This window comes from Bufo bufo, chromosome 4 (genome assembly GCF_905171765.1).
Source record: "Bufo bufo chromosome 4, aBufBuf1.1, whole genome shotgun sequence".
Classification (NCBI taxonomy): Eukaryota; Metazoa; Chordata; class Amphibia; order Anura; family Bufonidae; genus Bufo; species Bufo bufo.
The window spans coordinates 631559812-631585616 of NC_053392.1; the positions used below are offsets into that span (position 1 = coordinate 631559812).

At 48.4% G+C, this 25805-nt stretch overlaps 1 protein-coding gene across 4 annotated transcripts in view; it reads left to right on the forward strand.

Annotated features, from left to right (window-relative positions):
* Positions 1-25805, forward strand: part of LOC120999820 (spectrin alpha chain, non-erythrocytic 1-like) — a 153387-nt gene that overhangs the window by 39007 nt on the left and 88575 nt on the right. For 3 of the 4 annotated variants that reach the window (XM_040430824.1, XM_040430826.1, XM_040430828.1), the window contains exons 4-16: positions 2583-2768; positions 2856-2939; positions 10711-10829; positions 11068-11182; positions 13721-13783; positions 13855-13958; positions 14359-14541; positions 14620-14698; positions 17600-17850; positions 18942-19059; positions 19232-19411; positions 19668-19823; positions 19965-20185. In XM_040430824.1, coding sequence (XP_040286758.1) covers positions 2583-2768; positions 2856-2939; positions 10711-10829; positions 11068-11182; positions 13721-13783; positions 13855-13958; positions 14359-14541; positions 14620-14698; positions 17600-17850; positions 18942-19059; positions 19232-19411; positions 19668-19823; positions 19965-20185 — 1859 coding nt within the window. The remainder of the gene's footprint in view (positions 1-2582; positions 2769-2855; positions 2940-10710; positions 10830-11067; positions 11183-13720; positions 13784-13854; positions 13959-14358; positions 14542-14619; positions 14699-17599; positions 17851-18941; positions 19060-19231; positions 19412-19667; positions 19824-19964; positions 20186-25805) is intronic. The other variant, XM_040430827.1, reaches the window with a different exon arrangement.

Sequence of the window (25805 nt, forward strand, 5' to 3'; positions counted from 1 at the left end):
AGGACAGGAGAATACAGTCTATTGCCCCCTGTTATCAGCCATTTCAGGGGAGAGGATGAATGTAGGACAGGAGAATACAGTCTATTGCCCCCTGTTATCAGCCATTTCAGGGGAGAGGATGACTGTAGGACAGGAGAATACAGTCTATTGCCCCCTGTTATCAGCCATTTCAGGGGAGAGGATGACTGTAGGACAGGAGAATACAGTCTATTGCTCCCTGTTATCAGCCATTTCAGGGGAGAGGATGACTGTAGGACAGGAGAATACAGTCTATTGCTCCCTGTTATCAGCCATTTCAGGGGAGAGGATGACTGTAGGACAGGAGAATACAGTCTATTGCTCCCTGTTATCAGCCATTTCAGGGGAGAGGATGACTGTAGGACAGGAGAATACAGTCTATTGCTCCCTGTTATCAGCCATTTCAGGGGAGAGGATGACTGTAGGACAGGAGAATACAGTCTATTGCTCCCTGTTATCAGCCATTTCAGGGGAGAGGATGACTGTAGGACAGGGGAATACAGTCTATTGCCCCCTGTTATCAGCCATTTCAGGGGAGAGGATGACTGTAGGACAGGAGAATACAGTCTATTGCCCCCTGTTTTCAGCCATTTCAGTGGAGAGGATGACTGTAGGACAGGAGAATACAGTCTATTGCCCCCTGTTATCAGCCATTTCAGGGGAGAGGATGACTGTAGGACAGGAGAATACAGTCTATTGCCCCCTGTTATCAGCCATTTCAGGGGAGAGGATGACTGTAGGACAGGAGAATACAGTCTATTGCTCCCTGTTATCAGCCATTTCAGGGGAGAGGATGACTGTAGGACAGGAGAATACAGTCTATTGCTCCCTGTTATCAGCCATTTCAGGGGAGAGGATGACAGTAGGACAGGAGAATACAGTCTATTGCCCCCTGTTATCAGCCATTTCAGGGGAGAGGATGACTGTAGGACAGGAGAATACAGTCTATTGCTCCCTGTTATCAGCCATTTCAGGGGAGAGGATGACTGTAGGACAGGAGATTACAGTCTATTGCTCCCTGTTATCAGCCATTTCAGAGGAGAGGACGACTGTAGGACAGGAGAATACAGTCTATTGCTCCCTGTTATCAGCCATTTCAGGGGGGAGGATGACTGTAGGACCAGAGAATACAGTCTATTGCCCCCTGTTATCAGACATTTCAGTGGAGAGGATGACTGTAGGACAGGAGAATACAGTCTATTGCTCCTGTTATCAGCCATTTCAGGGGAGATGATGACTGTAGGACAGGAGAATACAATCTATTACCTCCTGTTATCAGCCATTTCAGGGGAGAGGATGACTGTAGGACAGGAGAATACAGTCTATTGCTCCCTGTTATCAGCCATTTCAGGGGAGAGGATGACTGTAGGACAGGAGAATACAGTCTATTGCTCCCTGTTATCAGCCATTTCAGGGGAGAGGATGACTGTAGGACAGGAGAATACAATCAGGTTCCACATGCTTGCTGAGCCTACGCTAATACAGTCGGGGCTCAGCATGCATGTGGAACCTGAATTTAATGGAGGCCGATATGACACCAGTGGATGTGGTATTTAGCTTAGGTTCCTGTATTAAAAAGATCGCCTTGTCGTTGGCGGACAGGCACAAATAATTTTGTACAAAATGTATTTGCCAAAAATCTCACATTTATGACGCAGCATTAGTAGTAGTACATTTCTATGGTGAGTGCGGCACTATTGTATTTACTTATTATTTGTGTTTGCGGAGCGCTGGTGCTTTGTATGTTTTGTTCTTATTATATCAAGTCCTACATAAATAGTGCATCCACACCCATCCTTTTTTCCCCCATTACATTTTACCTGCACCCCCCATTACATTATACCTGCACCCCCATTACATTATACCTGCACCCCCATTACATTATACCTGCACCCCCATTACATTATACCTACACCCCATTACATTATACCTGCACCCCATTACATTATACCTGCACCCCCTTTACATTATACCTGCACCCCCATTACATTATACCTGCACCCCATTACATTATACCTGCACCCCTATTACATTATACCTGCACCCCCATTACATTATACCTGCACCCCCATTACATTATACCTGCACCCCCATTACATTATACCTGCACCCCATTACATTATACCTGCACCCCCATTACATTATACCTGCACCCCCATTACATTATACCTGCACCCCCATTACATTATACCTGCCCCCCTATTACATTACAGCTGCACCCCCCATTACATTATACCTGCACCCCCATTACATTACAGCTCCCCCCCCATTCCATTATACCTGCCCCCCCATTCCATTATACCTGCCCCCCCATTACATTATACCTGCCCCCCCATTACGTTACAGCTGCACCCCCATTCCATTATACCTGCCCCCCCATTCCATTATACCTGCACCCCCCATTACATTATACCTGCACCCCCATTACATTACAGCTGCACCCCCATTCCATTATACCTGCCCCCCCATTCCATTATACCTGCCCCCCCATTACATTATACCTGCCCCCCCATTACGTTACAGCTGCACCCCCCTGACTATCACACCTATCATCCTCTTTGCAGGTGGATGATCCTGTGTCCCGTACTCCATCCGCAGCCTCCGTCCACCCCCAACTCCAGACTCTGAGGGACCAATGGCATCTGCTGAAGCAGGCAGCGGCCAATCAGGGCTGCGCAGTGGGCGGGGCTACGACTGTGCTGGAGTTTAATAAGAAGGCGGATGAGCTGGAGATGTGGATGAGAGAGAAGGTGAGAGCGGCGGGGGGTCCAGGTCCCATCACCTGTGCCATGTGCCCCCCTATCTATGCGGTATTCATACGTGTCCTGTCTGTGCAGGAGGAGATCCCCCCCCTCCATGTCCTCCTGGACCAGAACCTGGACAAAGTTCACATAACCCGCAAAATCCTGGATCTGAAGCAGGTGAGATCAGCGGCGCCGGCATGAGAGGGTTCATTATTGGGGCTGCAGAGTAATGGGGGCCCTCTGTAATAGACGTGACTGCCCCCTAATACGTGGCCACCATGTGTACTGCAGCCGAGGTGCCCAAGATCAGTGATCCCCACATATTAGTGCCCTCTGAGGTCTGATATAATGCTCCCTGAGGTCAGTGGTCCCCAGATTAATGCTCCCTGAGGTCAGTGGTCCCCAGATTAATGCTCCCTGAGGTCAGTGGTCCCCAGATTAATGCTCCCTGAGGTCAGTGGCCCCCAGATTAATGCTCCCTGAGGTCAGTGGCCCTCAGATTAAAGCTTCCTGAGGTCAGTGGTCCCCAGATTAATGCTCCCTGAGGTCAGTGGTCCCCAGATTAATGCTCCCTGAGGTCAGTGGTCCCCAGATTAATGCTCCCTGAGGTCAGTGGTCCCCAGATTAATGCTCCCTGAGGTCAGTGGTCCCCAGATTAATGCTCCCTGAGGTCAGTGGTCCCCAGATTAATGCTCCCTGAGGTCAGTGGTCCCCAGATTAATGCTCCCTGAGGTCAGTGGTCCCCAGATTAATGCTCCCTGAGGTCAGTGGTCCCCAGATTAATGCTCCCTGAGGTCAGTGGTCCCCAGATTAATGCTCCCTGAGGTCAGTGGCCCCCAGATTAAAGCTTCCTGAGGTCAGTGGTCCCCAGATTAATGCTCCCTGAGGTCAGTTGTCCCCAGATTAATGCTCCCTGAGGTCAGTGGTCCCCAGATTAATGCCCCCTGAGGTCAGTGGTCCCCAGATTAATGCCCCCTGAGGTCAGTGGTCCCCAGATTAATGCTCCCTGAGGTCAGTGGCCCCCAGATTAAAGCTTCCTGAGGTCAGTGGTCCCCAGAGTAATGCTCCCTGAGGTCAGTGGCCACCAGATTAATGCTCCCTGAGGTCAGTGCTCCCCAGATTAATGCCCCCTGAGGTCAGTGGTTCCCCAGATTAATGCTCCCTGAGGTCAGTGGTCCCCAGATTAATGCCCCCTGAGGTCAGTGGCCCCCAGATTAAAGCTTCCTGAGGTCAGTGGTCCCCAGATTAATGCTCCCTGAGGTCAGTGGTCCCCAGATTAATGCTCCCTGAGGTCAGTGGTCCCCAGATTAATGCTCCCTGAGGTCAGCGGCCCCCAGATTAATGCTCCCTGAGGTCAGTGGTTCCCAGATTAATGCTCCCTGAGGTCAGTGGTCCCCAGATTAATGCTCCCTGAGGTCAGTGGTCCCCAGATTAATGCTCCCTGAGGTCAGTGGCCCCCAGATTAAAGCTTCCTGAGGTCAGTGGTCCCCAGATTAATGCTCCCTGAGGTCAGTGGTCCCCAGATTAATGCTCCCTGAGGTCAGTGGTCCCCAGATTAATGCTCCCTGAGGTCAGTGGTCCCCAGATTAATGCCCCCTGAGGTCAGTGGTCCCCAGATTAATGCTCCCTGAGGTCAATGGCCCCCAGATTAAAGCTTCCTGAGGTCAGTGGTCCCCAGATTAATGCTCCCTGAGGTCAGTGGCCCCCAGATTAATGCTCCCTGAGGTCAGTGCTCCTCAGATTAATGCCCCCTGAGGTCAGTGGTTCCCCAGATTAATGCTCCCTGAGGTCAGTGGTCCCCAGATTAATGCCCCCTGAGGTCAGTGGCCCCCAGATTAAAGCTTCCTGAGGTCAGTGGTCCCCAGATTAATGCTCCCTGAGGTCAGTGGTCCCCAGATTAATGCTCCCTGAGGTCAGTGGTCCCCAGATTAATGCTCCCTGAGGTCAGTGGTCCCCAGATTAATGCTCCCTGAGGTCAGTGGTCCCCAGATTAATGCTCCCTGAGGTCAGTGGTTCCCCAGATTAGTGCTCCCTGAGGTCAGTGGTTCCCCAGATTAGTGGTCTCTGAGGTCTGTGGTCTGCCTATTGGCTGTAGCTCATACAGCCCTTGTGCTGAATAGTGAGTGCTGCTCTGGGGGCTGCTGCAGTGTGTAAATCAGGGAGGTCTGTGACGTCAGCAGAGGCATTTATAATGTAGAGTTAATACCAGGCATTTACTACTGTACATTATTAATGTCTCGTTTCCATGGTTACGACCGCCCTGTAATCCAGCAGCTGTGGTCGTGCTTGCACACTATAGGAAAAAGCACCGACCTGTACGCACTCCCGCGGTCCCGGACACCAGAGAGGTCAGTGCTTTAGTGTGGAAGCACGTCCACCTCTGCTGGATTACAGGGTGGTCGTAACCATGGAAACGAGCCGTATATCATGTGATGGAGGCAATATGTAGAGTCACTATACATTAGGATTTAGAAGAGAATAGAGAAGGTCCGCGCCCCCCGTGTGTGAACTGTGCGCCCCTAATTGTCGGGGATTGCAATGACTGGATCAGGTTGTGCGCGCCACCAGGCAGAACGCTGGGAATCGGATGTGGAATAACTGCGCTACCGAAGCCGCTCCCTTCTGCCGCGGGTCCCGATGATCAGAGGTAAGTTTAGGGAAAAGAACAGGAAATGACATCATCAGACTGACAGGTTCAGTCCACAGATACATTCAGCAGCATAAATAATAAACATTGTGCAAATATATTATATACAGGGAGATAATGGATAGTATAGAACTAGATGTGACAGTAGAGTTCAAAGGGCAGCAATGTCCTGTTTATGTAACAAATTCTAATTAAATAATAAATTATTACATTAAATAAAAAAAATTAAAAAAAGATGGCGGACAGAAATCCTTAAATTCCGTATTCTTCTCTAGTAGGAGCTTGTGGGAGGAGCCTGAATACCACGTATTTCGTATGTTCTGTGCCTTCATTGAGCCCCTCGGCTCCGGGGTCTGCAGACGCAATATCCGGTCGGATTCTTTATTTACTAATTGTTGGAATCTATGTTTAACCCTTTCTACTTCCTGCCCAGGCCATTTTTTTGCAAACGTGTCACTTTATGTGGCAATAATTCCGGAACGCTTTTACTTATCCAGGCCGTTCTGAGACGTGTTTCTCGTGACACATTGTACTTCACGACAGTGGTAAATTTGAGTCATTATATTTTTCCTTTATTTATTAGAAAAAAATCACAAATTTACCAAAAATTTGAAAAAATTCACAATTTTCTAAATTTGAATTTCTCTACTGTGCCGCTTCCGTAGGGTTCCGTTCTGTGCTTCCGTTCCGCATCTCCGGATTTGCAGACCCATTGAAGTGAATGGGATCGCATCCGTGATGCGGAACGCACACAGAACGGTACCCGTGTATTGCGGATCTGAAAATGCGGTCCGCAATACGGCAAAGGGCAGCACGCGTTCGTGTGAACGAGCCCTAAGACAGATTCCTCATAAAATAGTGTCAGTCATCATATGTTGGCATCATTTTGTAAATGTCATTTTTTTTTTTTTAGACGCTTTGAAGTTTAGAAGCAATTTTTCAAATTTTCAACAATAATTCCAAAACCATTTTTTTTAAGCACCAGTTCAGATATAAGGTGATTTAGAGGGGCTTACGTAATAGAAACCACCCATAAATGACCTCATTTTAGAAACTACTCCCCTCAAATTATTTAAAACTGATGTTACAAACTTTGTTAACCCTTGAGGTGTTCCACAAGAAATAAAGGAAAAATGTCGAAGTTTATTTTTTTATGCAGATTTTTCATGTTAATAAATTTTTTCTTGCAACACAGCAACGGTCAACAGCAAACTAAACCTCAATACGCATTACTCTGATTCTGCAGTTTACAGAAATACCCCATATGTGGTGGTGAACTGTCCTATGGGCACGTGGCAGTGGTCAGAAGGGAAGGAGCGCCATATAGATTTTGGAGACAGATTTTTCTAGAATGGTTTTTGGGCACCAATTTGTATTTAAAGAGACCCTGATGTACCCCTACAGTGGAAACCCTCAAAAAGTGACCCCATTTTGGAAACTACACCCTTCGAAGAGTATATTAAGGGGGGTACTGAGCACTTTGACCCCCTAAGCGTTTTACGGAATTTAAAAACACTTGGCTGTGAAAATGAAAAGTTTCATTTCTTCTAATAAAATTTTGCTTTAGCCCCAAATTTTTCATTTTCGCAAGGGGTAGCAGGGGAAAAAGCACCCCATCATGCGTTACTCATTTTCTCCTGAATATGACAACACCCTATATGTGGTGGTAAACCTCTGGGGGGCACATGGCAGGACTCAGAACGGAAGGAGCGCCATATGGCTTTTGCAGCACAGATTTCGATGGATTGGTTTATGGGCGCAATTGGTTTTTATTTTTTGAGTGATTGTCTTATGTGGGGGCTCATTTTTTGCGGGAGGAGTTAACCTTTTCATTGGTACCATTGTGGGGTACATAAGACTTTTTGATTGCTTGGTATTACACTTTATGTGAGTCAAAGTAAAAAAAAAAGGCTGTATTGGCATAGTTTTTTTAAATCAGATTTTACCTCATTGTCGGGCGGTAATAATTAAATTGAGAATTATTAATTTTGCTCATAAAAAAAATTAACCATGAAAAAATAAAATGTTTAAAATTTGTCATAAAGTCTTAAAATCATGACCTGGTGCATTGTAGACAAACTAATCGATACAGTTCACATCTGAGTCCGACTATTTCCTCGGATAATAAGTCCTTTTGACGTGAGATGACGTTAATGATAAAGGTGTAGTTCTCCATTATATAATAATACACAGGGTTATTGGTTACAAGGTTATAAACATATATAAGTAAATAAACACAATGATACATGTGAATGAATATATATAGCGTTAATATAAAGCATTACAAGCTTAACAATACATGTGAGTGGAAATAACTTGTCACATTATAACCAAGCTATTATCAGGTTAGGATATCAAAGTAGGAACATAATTTATATACAGTACAGACCAAAAGTTTGGACACACCTTCTCATTCAAAGAGTTTTCTTTATTTTCATGACTATGAAGGCATCAAAACTATGAATTAACACATGTGGAATTATATACATAACAAACAAGTGTGAAACAACTGAAAATATGTCATATTCTAGGTTCTTCAAAGTAGCCACCTTTTGCTTTGATTACTGCTTTGCACACTCTTGGCATTCTCTTGATGAGCTTCAAGAGGTAGTCCCCTGAAATGGTCTTCCAACAGTCTTGAAGGAGTTCCCAGAGATGCTTAGCACTTGTTGGCCCTTTTGCCTTCACTCTGCGGTCCAGCTCACCCCAAACCATCTCGATTGGGTTCAGGTCCGGTGACTGTGGAGGCCAGGTCATCTGGCGCAGCACCCCATCACTCTCCTTCATGGTCAAATAGCCCTTACTTTCAAAGTTTTCCCAATTTTTCGGCTGACTGACTGACCTTCATTTCTTAAAGTAATGATGGCCACTCGTTTTTCGTTACTTAGCTGCTTTTTTCTTGCCATAATACAAATTCTAACAGTCTATTCAGTAGGACTATCAGCTGTGTATCCACCTGACTTCTCCTCAACGCAACTGATGGTCCCAACCCCATTTATAAGGCAAGAAATCCCACTTATTAAACCTGACAGGGCACACCTGTGAAGTGAAAACCATTTCAGGGGACTACCTCTTGAAGCTCATCAAGAGAATGCCAAGAGTGTGCAAAGCAGTAATCAAAGCAAAAGGTGGCTACTTTGAAGAACCTAGAATATGACATATTTTCAGTTGTTTCACACTTGTTTGTTATGTATATAATTCCACATGTGTTAATTCATAGTTTTGATGCCTTCAGTGTCATGAAAATAAAGAAAACTCTTTGAATGAGAAGGTCTGTACTGTACATCACTTCTGTTCAGAGGAAACCTCATGATATCAGGACGGGCATGTCTAATCCTAGACATCATAATAGAATGCTAAATACATTCCACCCCCCTCTAACCAACTACACATCACATGACTTCAAGGTGGGCCAATCCACCCAAGGATATAACTTAGAAGAGATAACTGTATCCTTCCGCCCCATCCTGGACTATTTTCACACATATGACTTCGGTAAGACTATTAAGACACATAACAGGGATCTAGGATCTTTGCTAGACCATATCTTAAATGGGAAGGACTTGAAACAAGTCTTTCCTGTGGGAATCCATCACTTAGTTTGGTGAAGAATGTTCTATCAATATATATATATATAAGCAATTATTTAATGCTTTGCTAGATTATGAGTCTTGATTCTTCTGCAGGTAGAATGAAGCCTCACAATATCCTAAGACCACATCTCAATATGGAGATGATCAATTAATTAATTTATTTATTCGCCAATCTAGATGGTATAATTTCACCCACACAATCCAATTAGTCTTAATAAAATGAAATATCATTCTTTGTGTCTCTTACCAAGTCCTGGTAGGAATCTCCCTTCTGCTCCTAGGAAAGCTGGGTGGTCCCTCATAGGTATCTCACCATGGCTTCCATCTTGATAGACCCCTTTTTTCTTTCTTTCCTTCCTTTTTCTCTAATGTGTGCTTACTTATCAAATGATCACACCCTTCCAGATTATGTTTTTCCAATCACATCGGATGGGTGTGCTCATATGGTAATGATCCTTTGAGATCATATTTACCCAAAATGCAATATTGTGGCGAATGGTGTCATGATATCCACCTGTCTCCAGGTGGCACTGTTGTGTAACATATTAGCATCAGAATTATGCTGCACATTATACCTTTGACCTTTGCAACCTATATCAATGAGGAGGGATACTTCTTTGACACCCTGAAACTATTTTCCCAGACTTAGTGGGAACATCATGACTTTCCCAGACTCTTGAATTTATGGGTTTGATAAGAAATACAATGGGCCTTACACTCGCACTGTGGGTTAGTATATTCTAACTGTCCAAACGACTGATTCATTAGGTTAGAATAACACCAGTCCCTCTGAGTAAATCCCATTAGCAGAAAACCAACGTAAATGCTTTCCGTATATCCTAAGAATACATTTTCTTTTAGTGGGTTACACATTGCATCAAGTATATATATATATATCTCAATACCTTGTTATAACATGTGCCAATATGGAATATTATATATATGAGTTATCAATTCGTTTATGCTAAAAGTATTAGAACCAGATTGAAAAACCATAGAAGCAATAATAGTAACGGAATACACCGCCATAGCGTCTCTAGACCTTGTGACACACGGCACAACCGCCATATACGGATTCCTTCAAACAATAAGAAAAGATTCCAGCAATTAGTAAATAAAGAATCCGACAGACAGAGCTTTCTATTATAAATAATGATTTCTGTCCGCCATCTTGATTTTTTTTATATATACATATATTTTTTTATTTTATTATTATTTATTTTATTTAATAATTTATTATTTAATTAGAATTTGTTACATAAACAGGACTTTGAACTCTACTGTTACATCTACATCTAGTTCTATACTATCCATTATCTCCCTGTATATAATATATTTGCACAATGTTAATTATTTATGCTGCTGAATGTATCTGTGGACCGAACCTGTCAGTCTGATGATGTCATTTCCTGTTTTTTTTTGTGTAAATCCCGGTTTGTGCCGCTCCTCTGGGTCAGCCTGAAGAAGCCGACGGAGCGTCGGAGAAACGCGGAGCTGAACTAAGAAGCGATCACTGTGTCTATGTCTAGTTTTATACTATAATAAAGTGTCAGTTTCCCTAAACTTACCTCCGATACATTAGTAAGTGCCTGGTATTAACTTCCTTTACATGATAAATGTCTCTGCTGAAGTGAGAGGACCCCTTTATTGAGATCAGGACGCGAGCAGTAGAAGGCGCCGCTGATCAGCGACTCTGCTTCTCTCCTAGGAGCAGATCCATTACTGCGGCCTGGAGGAGAACGTCAGCCGCCTCAGCCAGAAGCTGGAGAAGCAGGGGCGCCCGGAGAGCCGAGCCGCGTCCGCCCGCCGTAGACACCTCAACCGCATGTAAAGTCACCCCCAAATCCCCCGCCATTCACTGTCTGAAGTGTTATCAGCTCTGCTCAGCCGCCCATTGGTTTTATCTGTCTCTGGGAAAGCTGGGTGTGAGACTATGACCACTGTTACCAGAGTCTCTGGGAAAGCTGGGTGACATCCCCCGGGCGCTGGTATCAGGAGGCCACCTCTTGTCTGTAACGGGGGGCTCTGTCCTCCCCCATGACCTGGATGTTATCTGTCCTGACAGGTGGCTGCGGCTTCAGAGCGCACTGCAGGAGCATCACCAGAGTCTGCAGCTGGCACTGGAGGCGGCATCACTGTGGCATCAAGCAGACACCATCGAGAGAGCCATCCAGGAGAAGGTCAGGGGCTCTATCGATGTTTGTGATTGTGTAGTGTATATGAGGAGGGTGCACAGTGTATGAGGAGGGTGCAGTGTATGAGGAGGGTGCAGTGTATGAGGAGGGTGTGCAGTGTATGAGGAGGGTGTGCAGTGTATGAGGAGGGTGCAGTGTATGAGGAGGGTGCCGTGTATGAGGAGGGTGCAGTGTATGAGGAGGGTGCAGTGTATGAGGAGGGTGCGCAGTGTATGAGGAGGGTGCGCAGTGTATGAGGAGGGTGCAGTGTGTATGAGGAGGGTGTGCAGTGTATGAGGAGGGTGCAGTGTACGCAGTGTATGAGGAGGGTGCAGTGTATGAGGAGGGTGCAGTGTATAAGGAGGGTGCAGTGTATGAGGAGGGTGCAGTGTATGAGGAGGGTGCAGTGTATGAGGAGGGTGCAGTGTATGAGGAGGGTGCAGTGTATGAGGAGGGTGCAGTGTATGAGGAGGGTGCAGTGTATAAGGAGGGTGCAGTGTATGAGGAGGGTGCCGTGTATGAGGAGGGTGCGCAGTGTGTGAGGAGGGTGCAGTGTATGAGGAGGGTGCAGTGTATGAGGAGGGTGCGCAGTGTATGAGGAGGGTGCGCAGTGTATGAGGAGGGTGCGCAGTGTATGAGGAGGGTGCTGTGTATGAGGAGGGTGCGCAGTGTGTGAGGAGGGTGCAGTGTATGAGGAGGGTGCGCAGTGTATGAGGAGGGTGCGCAGTGTATGAGGAGGGTGCAGTGTATGAGGAGGGTGCAGTGTATGAGGAGGGTGCGCAGTGTGTGAGTAGGGTGCAGTGTATGAGGAGGGTGCCGTGTATGAGGAGGGTGCGCAGTGTATGAGGAGGGTGCAGTGTATGAGGAGGGTGCAGTGTATGAGGAGGGTGCAGTGTATGAGGAGGGTGCAGTGTATGAGGAGGGTGCAGTGTATGAGGAGGGTGCGCAGTGTATGAGGAGGGTGCGCAGTGTATGAGGAGGGTGCAGTGTATGAGGAGGGTGCAGTGTATGAGGAGGGTGCAGTGTATGAGGAGGGTGCAGTGTATGAGGAGGGTGCAGTGTATGAGGAGGGTGCAGTGTATGAGGAGGGTGCAGTGTACGCAGTGTATGAGGAGGGTGCAGTGTACGCAGTGTATGAGGAGGGTGCAGTGTGTATGAGGAGGGTGCAGCGGACGTTGTGTATGAGGAGGGTGCAACGGACGTTGTGTATGAGGAGGGTGTAGTGTATGCCGTGTATGAGGAGGGTGCAGTGTACGCCGTGTATGAGGAGGATGCAGTGTATGAGGAGGGTGCAGTGTGTATGAGGAGGGTGCAGCGGACGTTGTGTATGAGGAGGGTGCAGTGTACGCCGTGTATGAGGAGGGTGCAGTGTATGCAGTGTATGAGGAGGGTGCTGTGTACGCTGTGTATGAGGAGGGTGCACCGTGTATGAGGATGGTGCAGTGTATGCTGTGTATGAGGAGGGTGCAGCGTGCCCCGTGTATGAGGAGTGTGCCCCGTGTATGAGGAGTGTGCCCCGTGTATGAGGAGTGTGCCCCGTGTATGAGGAGCGTTCCCCGTGTATGAGGAGCGTGCCCCGTGTATGAGGAGCGTGCCCCGTGTATGAGGAGCGTGCCCCGTGTATGAGGAGCGTGCCCCGTGTATGAGGAGCGTGCCCCGTGTATGAGGAGCGTGCCCCGTGTATGAGGAGCGTTCCCCGTGTATGAGGAGCGTGCCCCGTGTATGAGGAGCGTGCCCCGTGTATGAGGAGCGTGCCCCGTGTATGAGGAGGGTGCAGTGTGTATGAGGAGCGTGCCCCGTGTATGAGGAGCGTGCCCCGTGTATGAGGAGCGTGCCCCGTGTATGAGGAGCGTGCCCCGTGTATGAGGAGCGTTCCCCGTGTATGAGGAGCGTGCCCCGTGTATGAGGAGCGTGCCCCGTGTATGAGGAGCGTGCCCCGTGTATGAGGAGCGTGCCCCGTGTATGAGGAGGGTGCAGTGTACGCCGTGTATGAGGAGGGTGCAGTGTATGCAGTGTATGAGGAGGGTGCTGTGTACGCTGTGTATGAGGAGGGTGCACCGTGTATGAGGATGGTGCAGTGTATGCTGTGTATGAGGAGGGTGCAGCGTGCCCCGTGTATGAGGAGCGTTCCCCGTGTATGAGGAGCGTGCCCCGTGTATGAGGAGCGTGCCCCGTGTATGAGGAGCGTGCCCCGTGTATGAGGAGCGTGCCCCGTGTATGAGGAGCGTTCCCCGTGTATGAGGAGCGTGCCCCGTGTATGAGGAGCGTGCCCCGTGTATGAGGAGCGTGCCCCGTGTATGAGGAGGGTGCAGTGTGTATGAGGAGCGTGCCCCGTGTATGAGGAGCGTGCCCCGTGTATGAGGAGCGTGCCCCGCGTATGAGGAGCGTGCCCCATGTATGAGGAGGGTGCAGTGTGTATGAGGAGCGTGCCCCATGTATGAGGAGCGTGCCCCGTGTCTGAGGAGCGTGCCCCGTGTATGAGGAGCGTACATACAGCGCACACGTCTGAGGTCCGCTTCTGATCAGTGTCTCTTCCTCTCGCAGAGCCGCTGTGCGGAGCTGAGGAGCAGAGATCAGGATCTGAGGGACATCGCCGGCCAGGTCATGGTATGAGGACGCTGTGGGATGGCGCCCCCTCTGGTGGGTTGGGACTTCATGGTCTCCTTTCTCTCCTGCAGATGTTTGACGTCTCCGTCTCCCAAGTCTCCGACCTCCATCCTCTGCTGTCGTCCAGAGCCCGGCACAGGCAGCGGCAGGTGAAGGAGCGATGGGCCCGCCTCAGGTACCCGCTGCCCATCATGCACTGGGCTGCACTGCATTCTGGGAGCTGTAGTGGAGTCTGCATAATCCAACATCTCCCACTGTGCACTGCCCCACAGGCAGGAATGCAGGCTGCAGCTCTTGATGTGACTAGAGTGACATGTGAAAAGTGAATGCAGCTTTGGCTGTGACTAGAGTAAGAGACAGCTGTGAATGTGACTAAAGTATAAGTCATGATGCAGCAGAATGGTGAATGCAGCTTTGGCTGTGACTGCAGTTGACCATGAAGTGTTACAGTGTGTCAGAGGATGGTCTGCGCTGACACATTGTAGCGAGCGCTCAGCTGTGAGAGGTGGCTGCCTACAGGGCTGAGCTCCTGGATTTTCCCACAAGGACTATAATTAGATCCTGATGTCTCCCAGGACCGAGAAAGCCTCAAGCAGCGCCGCGTCCACCGATCCCACCAGAGACACCAGAGACCATGTGACCTGCGGCAGCGTGGGAAGGGGCCGCGCGGTGCACCAGGTCAGTGGGGGAAGGGCAGAGAACAGCGCCCCCCAGCGGTGGCCCGGGAGTCAGGTCATCGACCAGCGTCCGACCAAGAGGTAGATAAGTATAAGAAGTGCGCCGCCCGCCGTACATTATAACTGCAGCGTTATACACTGATCTCCTCTTTATATCAGGTCAGGGACCTGCGAGACACAAGCCAATCACAATCTTCAGAACGGTCACCAGCTTCAGAGACCACCCGAGACCCCCAAGGTGAGTGCCTGAACCCCCAGACCTGAGGGTCCGACAAGTCAGAGCCTATAGACGTTATTACCCCACCTCAGAGCCTATAGACGTTATTACCCCCACCTCAGAGCCTATAGACGTTATTACCCCCACCTCAGAGCCTATAGACGTTATTACCCCCACCTCAGAGCCTATAGACGTTATTACCCCCACCTCAGAGCCTATAGACGTTATTACCCCCACCTCAGAGCCTATAGACGTTATTACCCCCACCTCAGAGCCTATAGCCGTTATTACCCCCACCTCAGAGCCTATAGACGTTATTACCCTTACCCCAGAGCCTATAGACGTTATTACCCCCACCTCAGAGCCTATAGACGTTATTACCCCCACCTCAGAGCCTATAGACGTTATTACCCCCAACTCAGAGCCTTTAGACGTTATTACCCCCACCTCAGAGCCTATAGACGTTATTACCCCACCTCAGAGCCAATAGACGTTATTACCCCCAACTCAGAGCCTATAGACGTTATTACCCCACCTCAGAGCCAATAGACGTTATTACCCCCAACTCAGAGCCTTTAGACGTTATTACCCCACCTCAGAGTCTATAGACGTTATTACCCCCACCTCAGAGCCTTTAGACGTTATTACCCCCACCTCAGAGCCTTTAGACGTTACTACCCCCACCTCAGAGTCTATAGACGTTATTACCCCCACCTCAGAGCCTTTAGACGTTATTACCCCCACCTCAGAGCCTATAGACGTTATTACCCCACCTCAGAGCCTATAGACGTTATTACCCCCACCTCAGAGCCTTTAGACGTTATTACCCCCACCTCAGAGCCAATAGACGTTATTACCCCCAACTCAGAGCCTTTAGACGTTATTACCCCCACCTCAGAGCCAATAGACGTTATTACCCCCAACTCAGAGCCTATAGACGTTATTACCCCCAACTCAGAGCCTTTAGACGTTATTACCCCCACCTCAGAGTCTATAGACGTTATTACCCCCACCTCAGAGCCTATAGACGTTATTACCCCCACCTCAGAGTCTATAGACGTTATTACCCCCACCTCAGAGCCTTTAGACGTTATTACCCCCACCTCAGAGCCTATAGACGTTATTACCCCCAACTCAGAGCCTTTAGACGTTATTACCCCCACCTCAGAGCCTATAGACGTTATTACCCCCAACTCAGAGCCTTTAGACGTTATTACCCCCACCTCAGGGCCTATAGACGTTATTACCCCCACCTCAGAGCCTATAGACGTTATTACTCCCAACTCAGAGCCTTTAGACGTTATTACCCCCACCTCAGAGCCTATAGACGTTATTACCCCCAACTCAGAGCCTTTAGACGTTATTACCCCCAACTCAGAGCCTATAGACGTTATTACCCCCAACTCAGAGCCTTTAGACGTTATTACCCCCACCTCAGAGCCTATAGACGTTATTACCCCCACCTCAGAGCCTATAGACGTTATTACCCCCACCTCAGAGTCTATAGACGTTATTACCCCCACCTCAGAGCCTATAGACGTTATTACCCCCAACTCAGAGCCTTTAGACGTTATTACCCCCACCTCAGAGCCTATAGACGTTATTACCCCCACCTCAGAGCCTTTAGACGTTATTACCCCCACCTCAGAGCCTATAGACGTTATTACCCCCACCTCAGAGCCTATAGACGTTATTACCCCCACCTCAGAGCCTATAGACGTTACTACCCCACCTCAGAGCCTATAGACGTTATTACCCCCAACTCAGAGCCTATAGACGTTATTACCCCCAACTCAGAGCCTATAGACGTTATTACCCCCACCTCAGAGCCTATAGACGTTATTACCCCCAACTCAGAGCCTTTAGACGTTATTACCCCCACCTCAGAGCCTATAGACGTTATTACCCCCAACTCAGAGCCTTTAGACGTTATTACCCCCACCTCAGAGCCTATAGACGTTATTACCCCCACCTCGGAGCCTATAGACGTTATTACCCCCACCTCGGAGCCTATAGACGTTATTACCCCCACCTCAGAGCCTATAGACGTTATTACCCCACCTCAGAGCCTATAGACGTTATTACCCCCACCTCGAGCCTATAGACGTTATTACCCCCACCTCAGAGCCTATAGACGTTATTACCCCCACCTCAGAGCCTATAGACGTTATTACCCCCACCTCAGCTCCTATAGACTGTATTACCCCCACCTCAGAGCCTATAGACGTTATTACCCCCACCTCAGAGCCTATAGACGTTACTACCCCCACCTCAGAGCCCATAGACGTTATTACCCCCATCTCAGAGCCCATAGACGTTATTACCCCCACCTCAGAGCCTATAGACGTTATTACCCCACCTCAGAGCCTATAGACGTTATTACCCCTACCTCAGAGCCTATAGACGTTATTACCCCCACCTCAGAGCCTATAGACGTTATTACCCCTACCTCAGAGCCTATAGACGTTATTACCCCCACCTCAGAGCCTATAGACGTTATTACCCCTACCTCAGAGCCTATAGACGTTATTACCCCCAACTCAGAGCCTATAGACGTTATTACCCCCACCTCAGAGCCTATAGACGTTATTACCCCCACCTCAGAGCCTATAGACGTTATTACCCCCACCTCAGAGCCTATATACGTTATTACCCCCACCTCAGGGCCTATAGACATTATTACCCCTACCTCAGGGCCTATAGACGTTATTACCCCCACCTCAGAGCCTATAGACGTTATTACCCCCACCTCAGGGCCTATAGACATTATTACCCCCACCTCAGAGCCTATAGACGGTATTACCCCCACCTCAGAGCCTATAGACGGTATTACCCCCACCTCAGAGCCTATAGACGGTATTACCCCCACCTATGCACATGTTAGATCTCCCCCACTCCTCTATTAACCATTTTCGCCCCCAGGACAGACATCTTCTCCGGGAGCTCGCCTCTACATCGCAATGGCTTCAGGGGGTGGAGCTGCTGCTGTCGGAGCCGGCCGCCATGAGAAGCCCCGAGCTGATCCGTAAGGACCTGAAGCAGGTGTCTCTGCTGGAGAGAGAGCTGAGGTCTCGGAGTTCAGCTCTGCAGCGCCTCCGCCGAAAGAACAGGACTAGTCAGAAGGCAGAATGGAGTGTGACTGAGGAGGTGAAGGTCCAGGAAGTGGAGGAGAGGTGAGGGCACAGGGGACGGCTGCTGCCACTGCAACCACTTCTCCAGTCACATCCAAAGCAGCGGACACAATTGTGCTTTTCGGAGGCACGGAACCCCACGGTAGCACTACGGAGTGCTTACGTGGGTTTTCTGTTCGTTCCTCCGCACCGCAAAAAAATATAACTTGTTAAAAAAAATTTTACTGTGCGGACGGATCATGGACGCATTCGAGTTGAATGGGTCTGTATCCGTCTACGCCAGCCACGCGGACAGTGCCCGTGCATTGCGGTCCCTAAAGCATGGAATGGGCGGCACATGTTCGTGTGCATGAGCCTATACAGTGCTCAAATGATACCGCCATACAATGCTGACATAATACAGCCATACAGTGCTCAAATGATACCGCCATACAATGCTGACATAATACAGCCATACAGTGCTCAAATGATACCGCCATACAATGCTGACATACTACAGCCATTCAGTGCTCAAATTATACCGCCATTCAATGCTGACATAATACAGCCATACAGTGCTCAAATTATACCGCCATACAATGCTGAAATAATACAGCCATACAGTGCTCAAATTATACCGCCATACAATGCTGAATTAATACAGACATAGAGTGCTCAAATTATACCGCCATACAATGCTGACATAATACAGCCATACAGTGCTCAAATTATACCGCCATACAATGCTGAAATAATACAGCCATTCAGTGCTCAAATTATACCGCCATACAATGCTGAAATAATACAGCCATACAGTGCTCAAATTATACCGCCATACAATGCTGACATAATACAGCCATACAGTGCTCAAATTATACCGCCATACAATGCTGAAATACTACAGCCATACAGTGCTCAAATTATACTGCCATACAATGCTGAAATAATACAGCCATACAGTGCTCAAATTATACCGCCATACAATGCTGACATACTACAGCCATACAGTGCTCGGATAGGACCACCACAGAATGCCTGAACTATAACTGCCCCATGTAATGCAGTGGAGACCATTAGGGCCGCGTTGCCCGCAATATATTGCGGTGCGTTCTGTACGTTGCGCGTGCGTCTGATTGTCTCCCTCCCCCTCTCAGGTTTCAGACGCTCCAGGACGCGCTCCAGCGGCGAGTCTCTGATCTGAGGGACACACTGGTGCTGTCCGAATTCATGAAGGTCGTACAAATGGAGGAAGAACGGAAGAAGAAGGAAACGGTGAGGCCTGAAATATGGCGGGTCCCATCCTGTCACCCAGCTTTCCCAGTGCCCGGAATGGCTGACCCAGCACTGCTCCATTCTCTGATTGGTCAGGCATTCAGCAGCTGGGATAGCTGGGTCACCTCTGTGGTGCACCCTGTAGTGACACACTGCCTTTCCGCTGGCGCAGGTTCAGGAGACGTGGCGAGGTGTCGTCCGGAGTGACCCCGATGTCCTGGCTGTGGACAGAACGGAGACGTTCACCCCATTAGAGGAGCTGCAGGAAGCGGTGGAGATGCTGAATGACGCTGTCAAGGAGAGAGAGCGAGCGCTAGCAGCCACCAGAGAGGACGCAGAGCTAGAGAGCAGGGTGAGGATCGGGCGCCCCAATGTCATATTCACTGTGATGCTCCTTACATCTTTCCCTGCACCCCAGGAGCTTGCAATCTATCCTCTTAAGCACAGCAGTAACTACAAGGCAGAAAAGAAAATGAACCTGACCCTCCGAGACGCACCCCCCCTCCCATCCGCCACCTTGTCGGTTCTGGTTCCGTCTTTCCGGGCAGGTCATTAGGTGACATTAAGCGCTGAAGTAAGCGGCCGCCCTGACCCTTCCGTCTCCTCAGGTCTCAGGATTGTCACAGACGATGGCGGCCGCCTGCTCCAAACTCCACGACATCTGGTCCCAGCTGGAGGCAGCGGAGAAGGAGATGATGGCGGTGAAGGGGGAGATGGAGCTGCCGGATCTGCAGGGAGTCATCAGTCAGCAGCAGCAGGTGGAGGTGAGATGTCCGGACCGCGGGGTGCTGGAGTCAGACAGCAACGGCGTCAGTCACGCCCCCCCCTAATTATGAGGGACGCCATGGGAGGCAGAACCATTGCAGGAGCACCTGGAGGTACAATGTGACTTCTCTGTCCTACAGGCAGAGATGTCAGACATCATCGACCTGGAGGTGAGGAGGCTGCAGGAGCGGGCGGAGCAGCTGGAGGGCGAATGTCCGGCCTGGAGACTGTCAGCGGGCAGGAAAATTGAGGAGGCAATGAGGACACGGACCGACTTACAGACCCTAGTCCAGAAGAACCAGGCACGGCTACAGAGGACAAAGCGGCTGCGGGAGTTCTTCCTGCTCTACCTGAGGATGATGTCAGTGTTAGGAGACCCCCGAGATCTGTATCATCTCCTCCACTGCTCTGTGTCTTCTCTGTATCATCTCCTCTGCTTTGTGTCTTCTCTGTATCATCTCCTCCTCTGCTCTGTGTCTTCTCTGTATCATCTCCTCCACTGCTCTGTGTCTTCTCTGTATCCTCTCCTCCACTGCTCTGTGTCTTCTCTGTATCATCTCCTCTGCTCTGTGTCTTCTCTGTATCATCTCCTCCACTGCTCTGTATCTTCTCTGTATCATCTCCTCCTCTGCTCTGTGTCTTCTCTGTATCATCTCCTCCTCTGCTCTGTGTCTTCTCTGTATCATCTCCTCCACTGCTCTGTGTCTTCTCTGTATCATCTCCTCTGCTCTGTGTCTTCTCTGTATCATCTCCTCCACTGCTCTGTATCTTCTCTGTATCATCTCCTCCTCTGCTCTGTGTCTTCTCTGTATCATCTCCTCCTCTGCTCTGTGTCTTCTCTGTATCATCTCCTTCTCTGCTCTGTGTCTTCTCTGTATCATCTCCTCCTCTGCTCTGTGTCTTCTCTGTATCATCTCCTCCTCTGCTCTGTGTCTGCTCTGTATCATCTCCTCCACTGCTCTGTGTCTTCTCTGTATCATCTCCTCTGCTCTGTATCTTCTCTGTATCATTTCCTCCTCTGCTCTGTATCTTCTCTGTATCATCTCCTACTCTATGTGTCTTCTCTGTATCATCTCCTCCACTGCTCTGTATCTTCTCTTTATCATCTCCTTCTCTGCTCTGTGTCTTCTCTGTATCATCTCCTCCACTGCTCTGTGTCTTCTCTGTATCATCTCCTCCTCTGCTCTCTGTCTTCTCTGTATCAACTCCTCCTCTGCTCTGTATCTTCTCTGTATCATCTCCTTCTCCGCTCTGTGTCTTCTCTGTATCATCTCCTCCTCTGTTCTGTATCTTCTCTGTATCATCTCCTCCTCTGCTCTGTATCTTCTCTGTATCATCTCCTCCTCTGCTCTGTATCTTCTCTGTATCATCTCCTACTCTATGTGTCTTCTCTGTATCATCTCCTCCACTGCTCTGTATCTTCTCTTTATCATCTCCTTCTCTGCTCTGTGTCTTCTCTGTATCATCTCCTCCTCTGCTCTGTATCTTCTCTGTATCATCTCCTCCACTGCTCTGTGTCTTCTCCGTATCATCTCCTCCTCTGCTCTCTGTCTTCTCTGTATCATCTCCTCCTCTGCTCTGTTTCTTCTCTGTATCATCTCCTCCACTGCTCGGTATCTTCACTGTATCATCTCCTCCTCTGCTCTGTGTCTTCTCTGTATCATCTCCTCCTCTGCTCTGTATCTTCTCTGTATCATCTCCTCCTCTGCTCTGTATCTTCTCTGTATCATCTCCTCTTCTGCTCTGTGTCTTCTCTGTATCATCTGCTCCTCTGCTCTGTATCTTCTCTGTATCATCCTCTCTACTGCTCTGTGTCTTCTCTGTATCATCTCCTCCTCTGCTCTGTATCTTCTCTGTATCATCTCCTACTCTATGTGTCTTCTCTGTATCATCTCCTTCTCTGCTCTGTGTCTTCTCTGTATCATCTCCTCCTCTGCTCTGTATCTTCTCTGTATCATCTCCTTCTCCGCTCTGTGTCTTCTCTGTATCATCTCCTCTGCTCTGTGTCTTCTCTGTATCATCTCCTCCTCTGCTCTGTGTCTTCTCTGTATCATCTCCTCCTCTGCTCTGTGTCTGCTCTGTATCATCTCCTCCACTGCTCTGTGTCTGCTCTGTATCATCTCCTCCACTGCTCTGTGTCTTCTCTGTATCATCTCCTTCTCTGCTCTGTGTCTTCTCTGTATCATCTCCTCCTCTGCTCTGTGTCTTCTCTGTATCATCTCCTCCACTGCTCTGTGTCTTCTCTGTATCATCTCCTCCTCTGCTCTGTGTCTGCTCTGTATCATCTCCTCCACTGCTCTGTGTTTGCTCTGTATCATCTCCTCCACTGCTCTGTGTCTTCTCTGTATCATCTCCTTCTCTGCTCTGTGTCTTCTCTGTATCATCTCCTCCTCTGCTCTGTGTCTTCTCTGTATCATCTCCTTCTCTGCTCTGTGTCTTCTCTGTATCATCTCCTCCTCTGCTCTGTATCTTCTCTGTATCATCTCCTCCTCTGCTCTGTATCTTCTCTGTATCATCTCCTCCTCTGCTCTGTATCTTCTCTGTATCATCTCCTCTTCTGCTCTGTATCTTCTCTGTATCATCTCCTACTCTATGTGTCTTCTCTGTATCATCTCCTCCACTGCTCTGTATCTTCTCTGTATCATCTCCTTCTCTGCTCTGTATCTTCTCTGTATCATCTCCTTCTCTGCTCTGTGTCTTCTCTGTATCATCTCCTCCTCTGCTCTGTATCTTCTCTGTATCATCTCCTCCACTGCTCTGTGTCTTCTCTGTATCATCTCCTCCTCTGCTCTGTGTCTTCTCTGTATCATCTCTTTCTCTGCTCTGTGTCTTCTCTGTATCATCTCCTCCTCTGCACTGTATCTTCTCTGTATCATCTCCTCCACTGCTCTGTATCTTCTCTGTATAATCTCCTTCTCTGCTCTGTGTCTTCTCTGTATCATCTCCTCCTCTGCTCTGTTTCTTCTCTGTATCATCTCCTCCACTGCTCGGTATCTTCTCTGTATCATCTCCTCCTCTGCTCTGTGTCTTCTCTGTATCATCTCCTCCTCTGCTCTGTATCTTCTCTGTATCATCTCCTCCTCTGCTCTGTATCTTCTCTGTATCATCTCCTCTTCTGCTCTGTGTCTTCTCTGTATCATCTGCTCCTCTGCTCTGTATCTTCTCTGTATCATCCTCTCTACTGCTCTGTGTCTTCTCTGTATCATCTCCTCCTCTGCTCTGTATCTTCTCTGTATTATCTCCTACTCTATGTGTCTTCTCTGTATCATCTCCTTCTCTGCTCTGTGTCTTCTCTGTATCATCTCCTCCTCTGCTCTGTATCTTCTCTGTATCATCTCCTTCTCCGCTCTGTGTCTTCTCTGTATCATCTCCTCTGCTCTGTGTCTTCTCTGTATCATCTCCTCCTCTGCTCTGTGTCTTCTCTGTATCATCTCCTCCTCTGCTCTGTGTCTGCTCTGTATCATCTCCTCCACTGCTCTGTGTCTGCTCTGTATCATCTCCTCCACTGCTCTGTGTCTTCTCTGTATCATCTCCTTCTCTGCTCTGTGTCTTCTCTGTATCATCTCCTCCTCTGCTCTGTGTCTTCTCTGTATCATCTCCTCCACTGCTCTGTGTCTTCTCTGTATCATCTCCTCCTCTGCTCTGTGTCTGCTCTGTATCATCTCCTCCACTGCTCTGTGTCTGCTCTGTATCATCTCCTCCACTGCTCTGTGTCTTCTCTGTATCATCTCCTTCTCTGCTCTGTGTCTTCTCTGTATCATCTCCTCCTCTGCTCTGTGTCTTCTCTGTATCATCTCCTTCTCTGCTCTGTGTCTTCTCTGTATCATCTCCTCCTCTGCTCTGTATCTTCTCTGTATCATCTCCTCCTCTGCTCTGTATCTTCTCTGTATCATCTCCTCCTCTGCTCTGTATCTTCTCTGTATCATCTCCTCTTCTGCTCTGTATCTTCTCTGTATCATCTCCTACTCTATGTGTCTTCTCTGTATCATCTCCTCCACTGCTCTGTATCTTCTCTGTATCATCTCCTTCTCTGCTCTGTATCTTCTCTGTATCATCTCCTTCTCTGCTCTGTGTCTTCTCTGTATCATCTCCTCCTCTGCTCTGTATCTTCTCTGTATCATCTCCTCCACTGCTCTGTGTCTTCTCTGTATCATCTCCTCCTCTGCTCTGTGTCTTCTCTGTATCATCTCTTTCTCTGCTCTGTGTCTTCTCTGTATCATCTCCTCCTCTGCACTGTATCTTCTCTGTATCATCTCCTCCACTGCTCTGTATCTTCTCTGTATAATCTCCTTCTCTGCTCTGTGTCTTCTCTGTATCATCTCCTCCTCTGCTCTGTATCTTCTCTGTATCATCTCCTCCTCTGCTCTGTATCTTCTCTGTATCATCTCCTCCACTGCTCTGTATCTTCTCTGTATCCTCTCCTCCACTGCTCTGTATCTTCTCTGTATAATCTCCTCCACTGCTCTGTGTCTTCTCTGTATCATCTCCTCTGCTCTGTATCTTATCTGTATCATCTCCTCCACTGCTCTGTGTCTTCTCTGTATCATCTCCTCCTCTGCTCTGTGTCTTCTCTGTATCATCTCCTTCTCTGCTCTGTGTCTTCTCTGTATCATCTCCTCCTCTGCACTGTATCGTCTCTGTATCATCTCCTCCACTGCTCTGTATCTTCTCTGTATAATCTCCTTCTCTGCTCTGTGTCTTCTCTGTATCATCTCCTCTGCTCTGTGTCTTCTCTGTATCATCTCCTCCTCTGCTCTGTGTCTTCTCTGTATCATCTCCTTCTCCGCTCTGTATCTTCTCTGTATAATCTCCTCCTCTGCTCTGTGTCTTCTCTGTATCATCTCCTTCTCTGCTCTGTGTCTTCTCTTTATCATCTCCTTCTCTGCTCTGTATCTTCTCTGTATCATCTCCTCCTCTGCTCTGTGTCTTCTCTGTATCATCTCCTTCTCTGCTCTGTGTCTTCTCTGTATCATCTCCTCCTCTGCACTGTATCTTCTCTGTATCATCTCCTCCACTGCTCTGTATCTTCTCTGTATAATCTCCTCCTCTGCTCTGTGTCTTCTCTGTATCATCTCCTTCTCTGCTCTGTGTCTTCTCTGTATCATCTCCTCCTCTGCTCTGTGTCTTCTCTGTATCATCTCCTTCTCTGCTCTGTGTCTTCTCTGTATCATCTCCTCCTCTGCACTGTATCTTCTCTGTATCATCTCCTCCACTGCTCTGTATCTTCTCTGTATAATCTCCTTCTCTGCTCTGTGTCTTCTCTGTATCATCTCCTCTGCTCTGTGTCTTCTCTGTATCATCTCCTCCTCTGCTCTGTGTCTTCTCTGTATCAACTCCTTCTCCGCTCTGTATCTTCTCTGTATAATCTCCTCCTCTGCTCTGTGTCTTCTCTGTATCATCTCCTTCTCTGCTCTGTGTCTTCTCTGTATCATCTCCTCCTCTGCTCTGTGTCTTCTCTGTATCATCTCCTTCTCTGCTCTGTGTCTTCTGTGTATCATCTCCTCCTCTGCACTGTATCTTCTCTGTATCATCTCCTCCACTGCTCTGTATCTTCTCTGTATCATCCCCTCCTTTGCTCTGTATCTTCTCTGTATCATCTCCTCCTCTGCTTTGTATCTTCTCTGTATCATCTCCTCTTCTGCTCTGTGTCTTCTCTGTATCACCTCCTCCTCTGCTCGTTATCTTCTCTGTATCATCTTTTCCTCTGCTCTGTGTCTTCTCTGTATCTTCTTCTCCTCTGCATATTCTCTGTATCATCTTCTCTGCTCTGTATAATCTCTCTATCATCTCCTCCTCTGCTCTGTGACTTCTCTGTATCATCTCCTCCTCTGTTCTGTATCTTCTCTGTATCATCTCCTCCTCCTCTGGTCTGTATCTTCTCTTTATCAACTCCTCCTCCTCTGGTCTGTATCTTCTCTGTATCATCTCCTCCTCTGGTCTGTATCTTCTCTGTATCATCTCCTCCTCTGTTCTGTATCTTC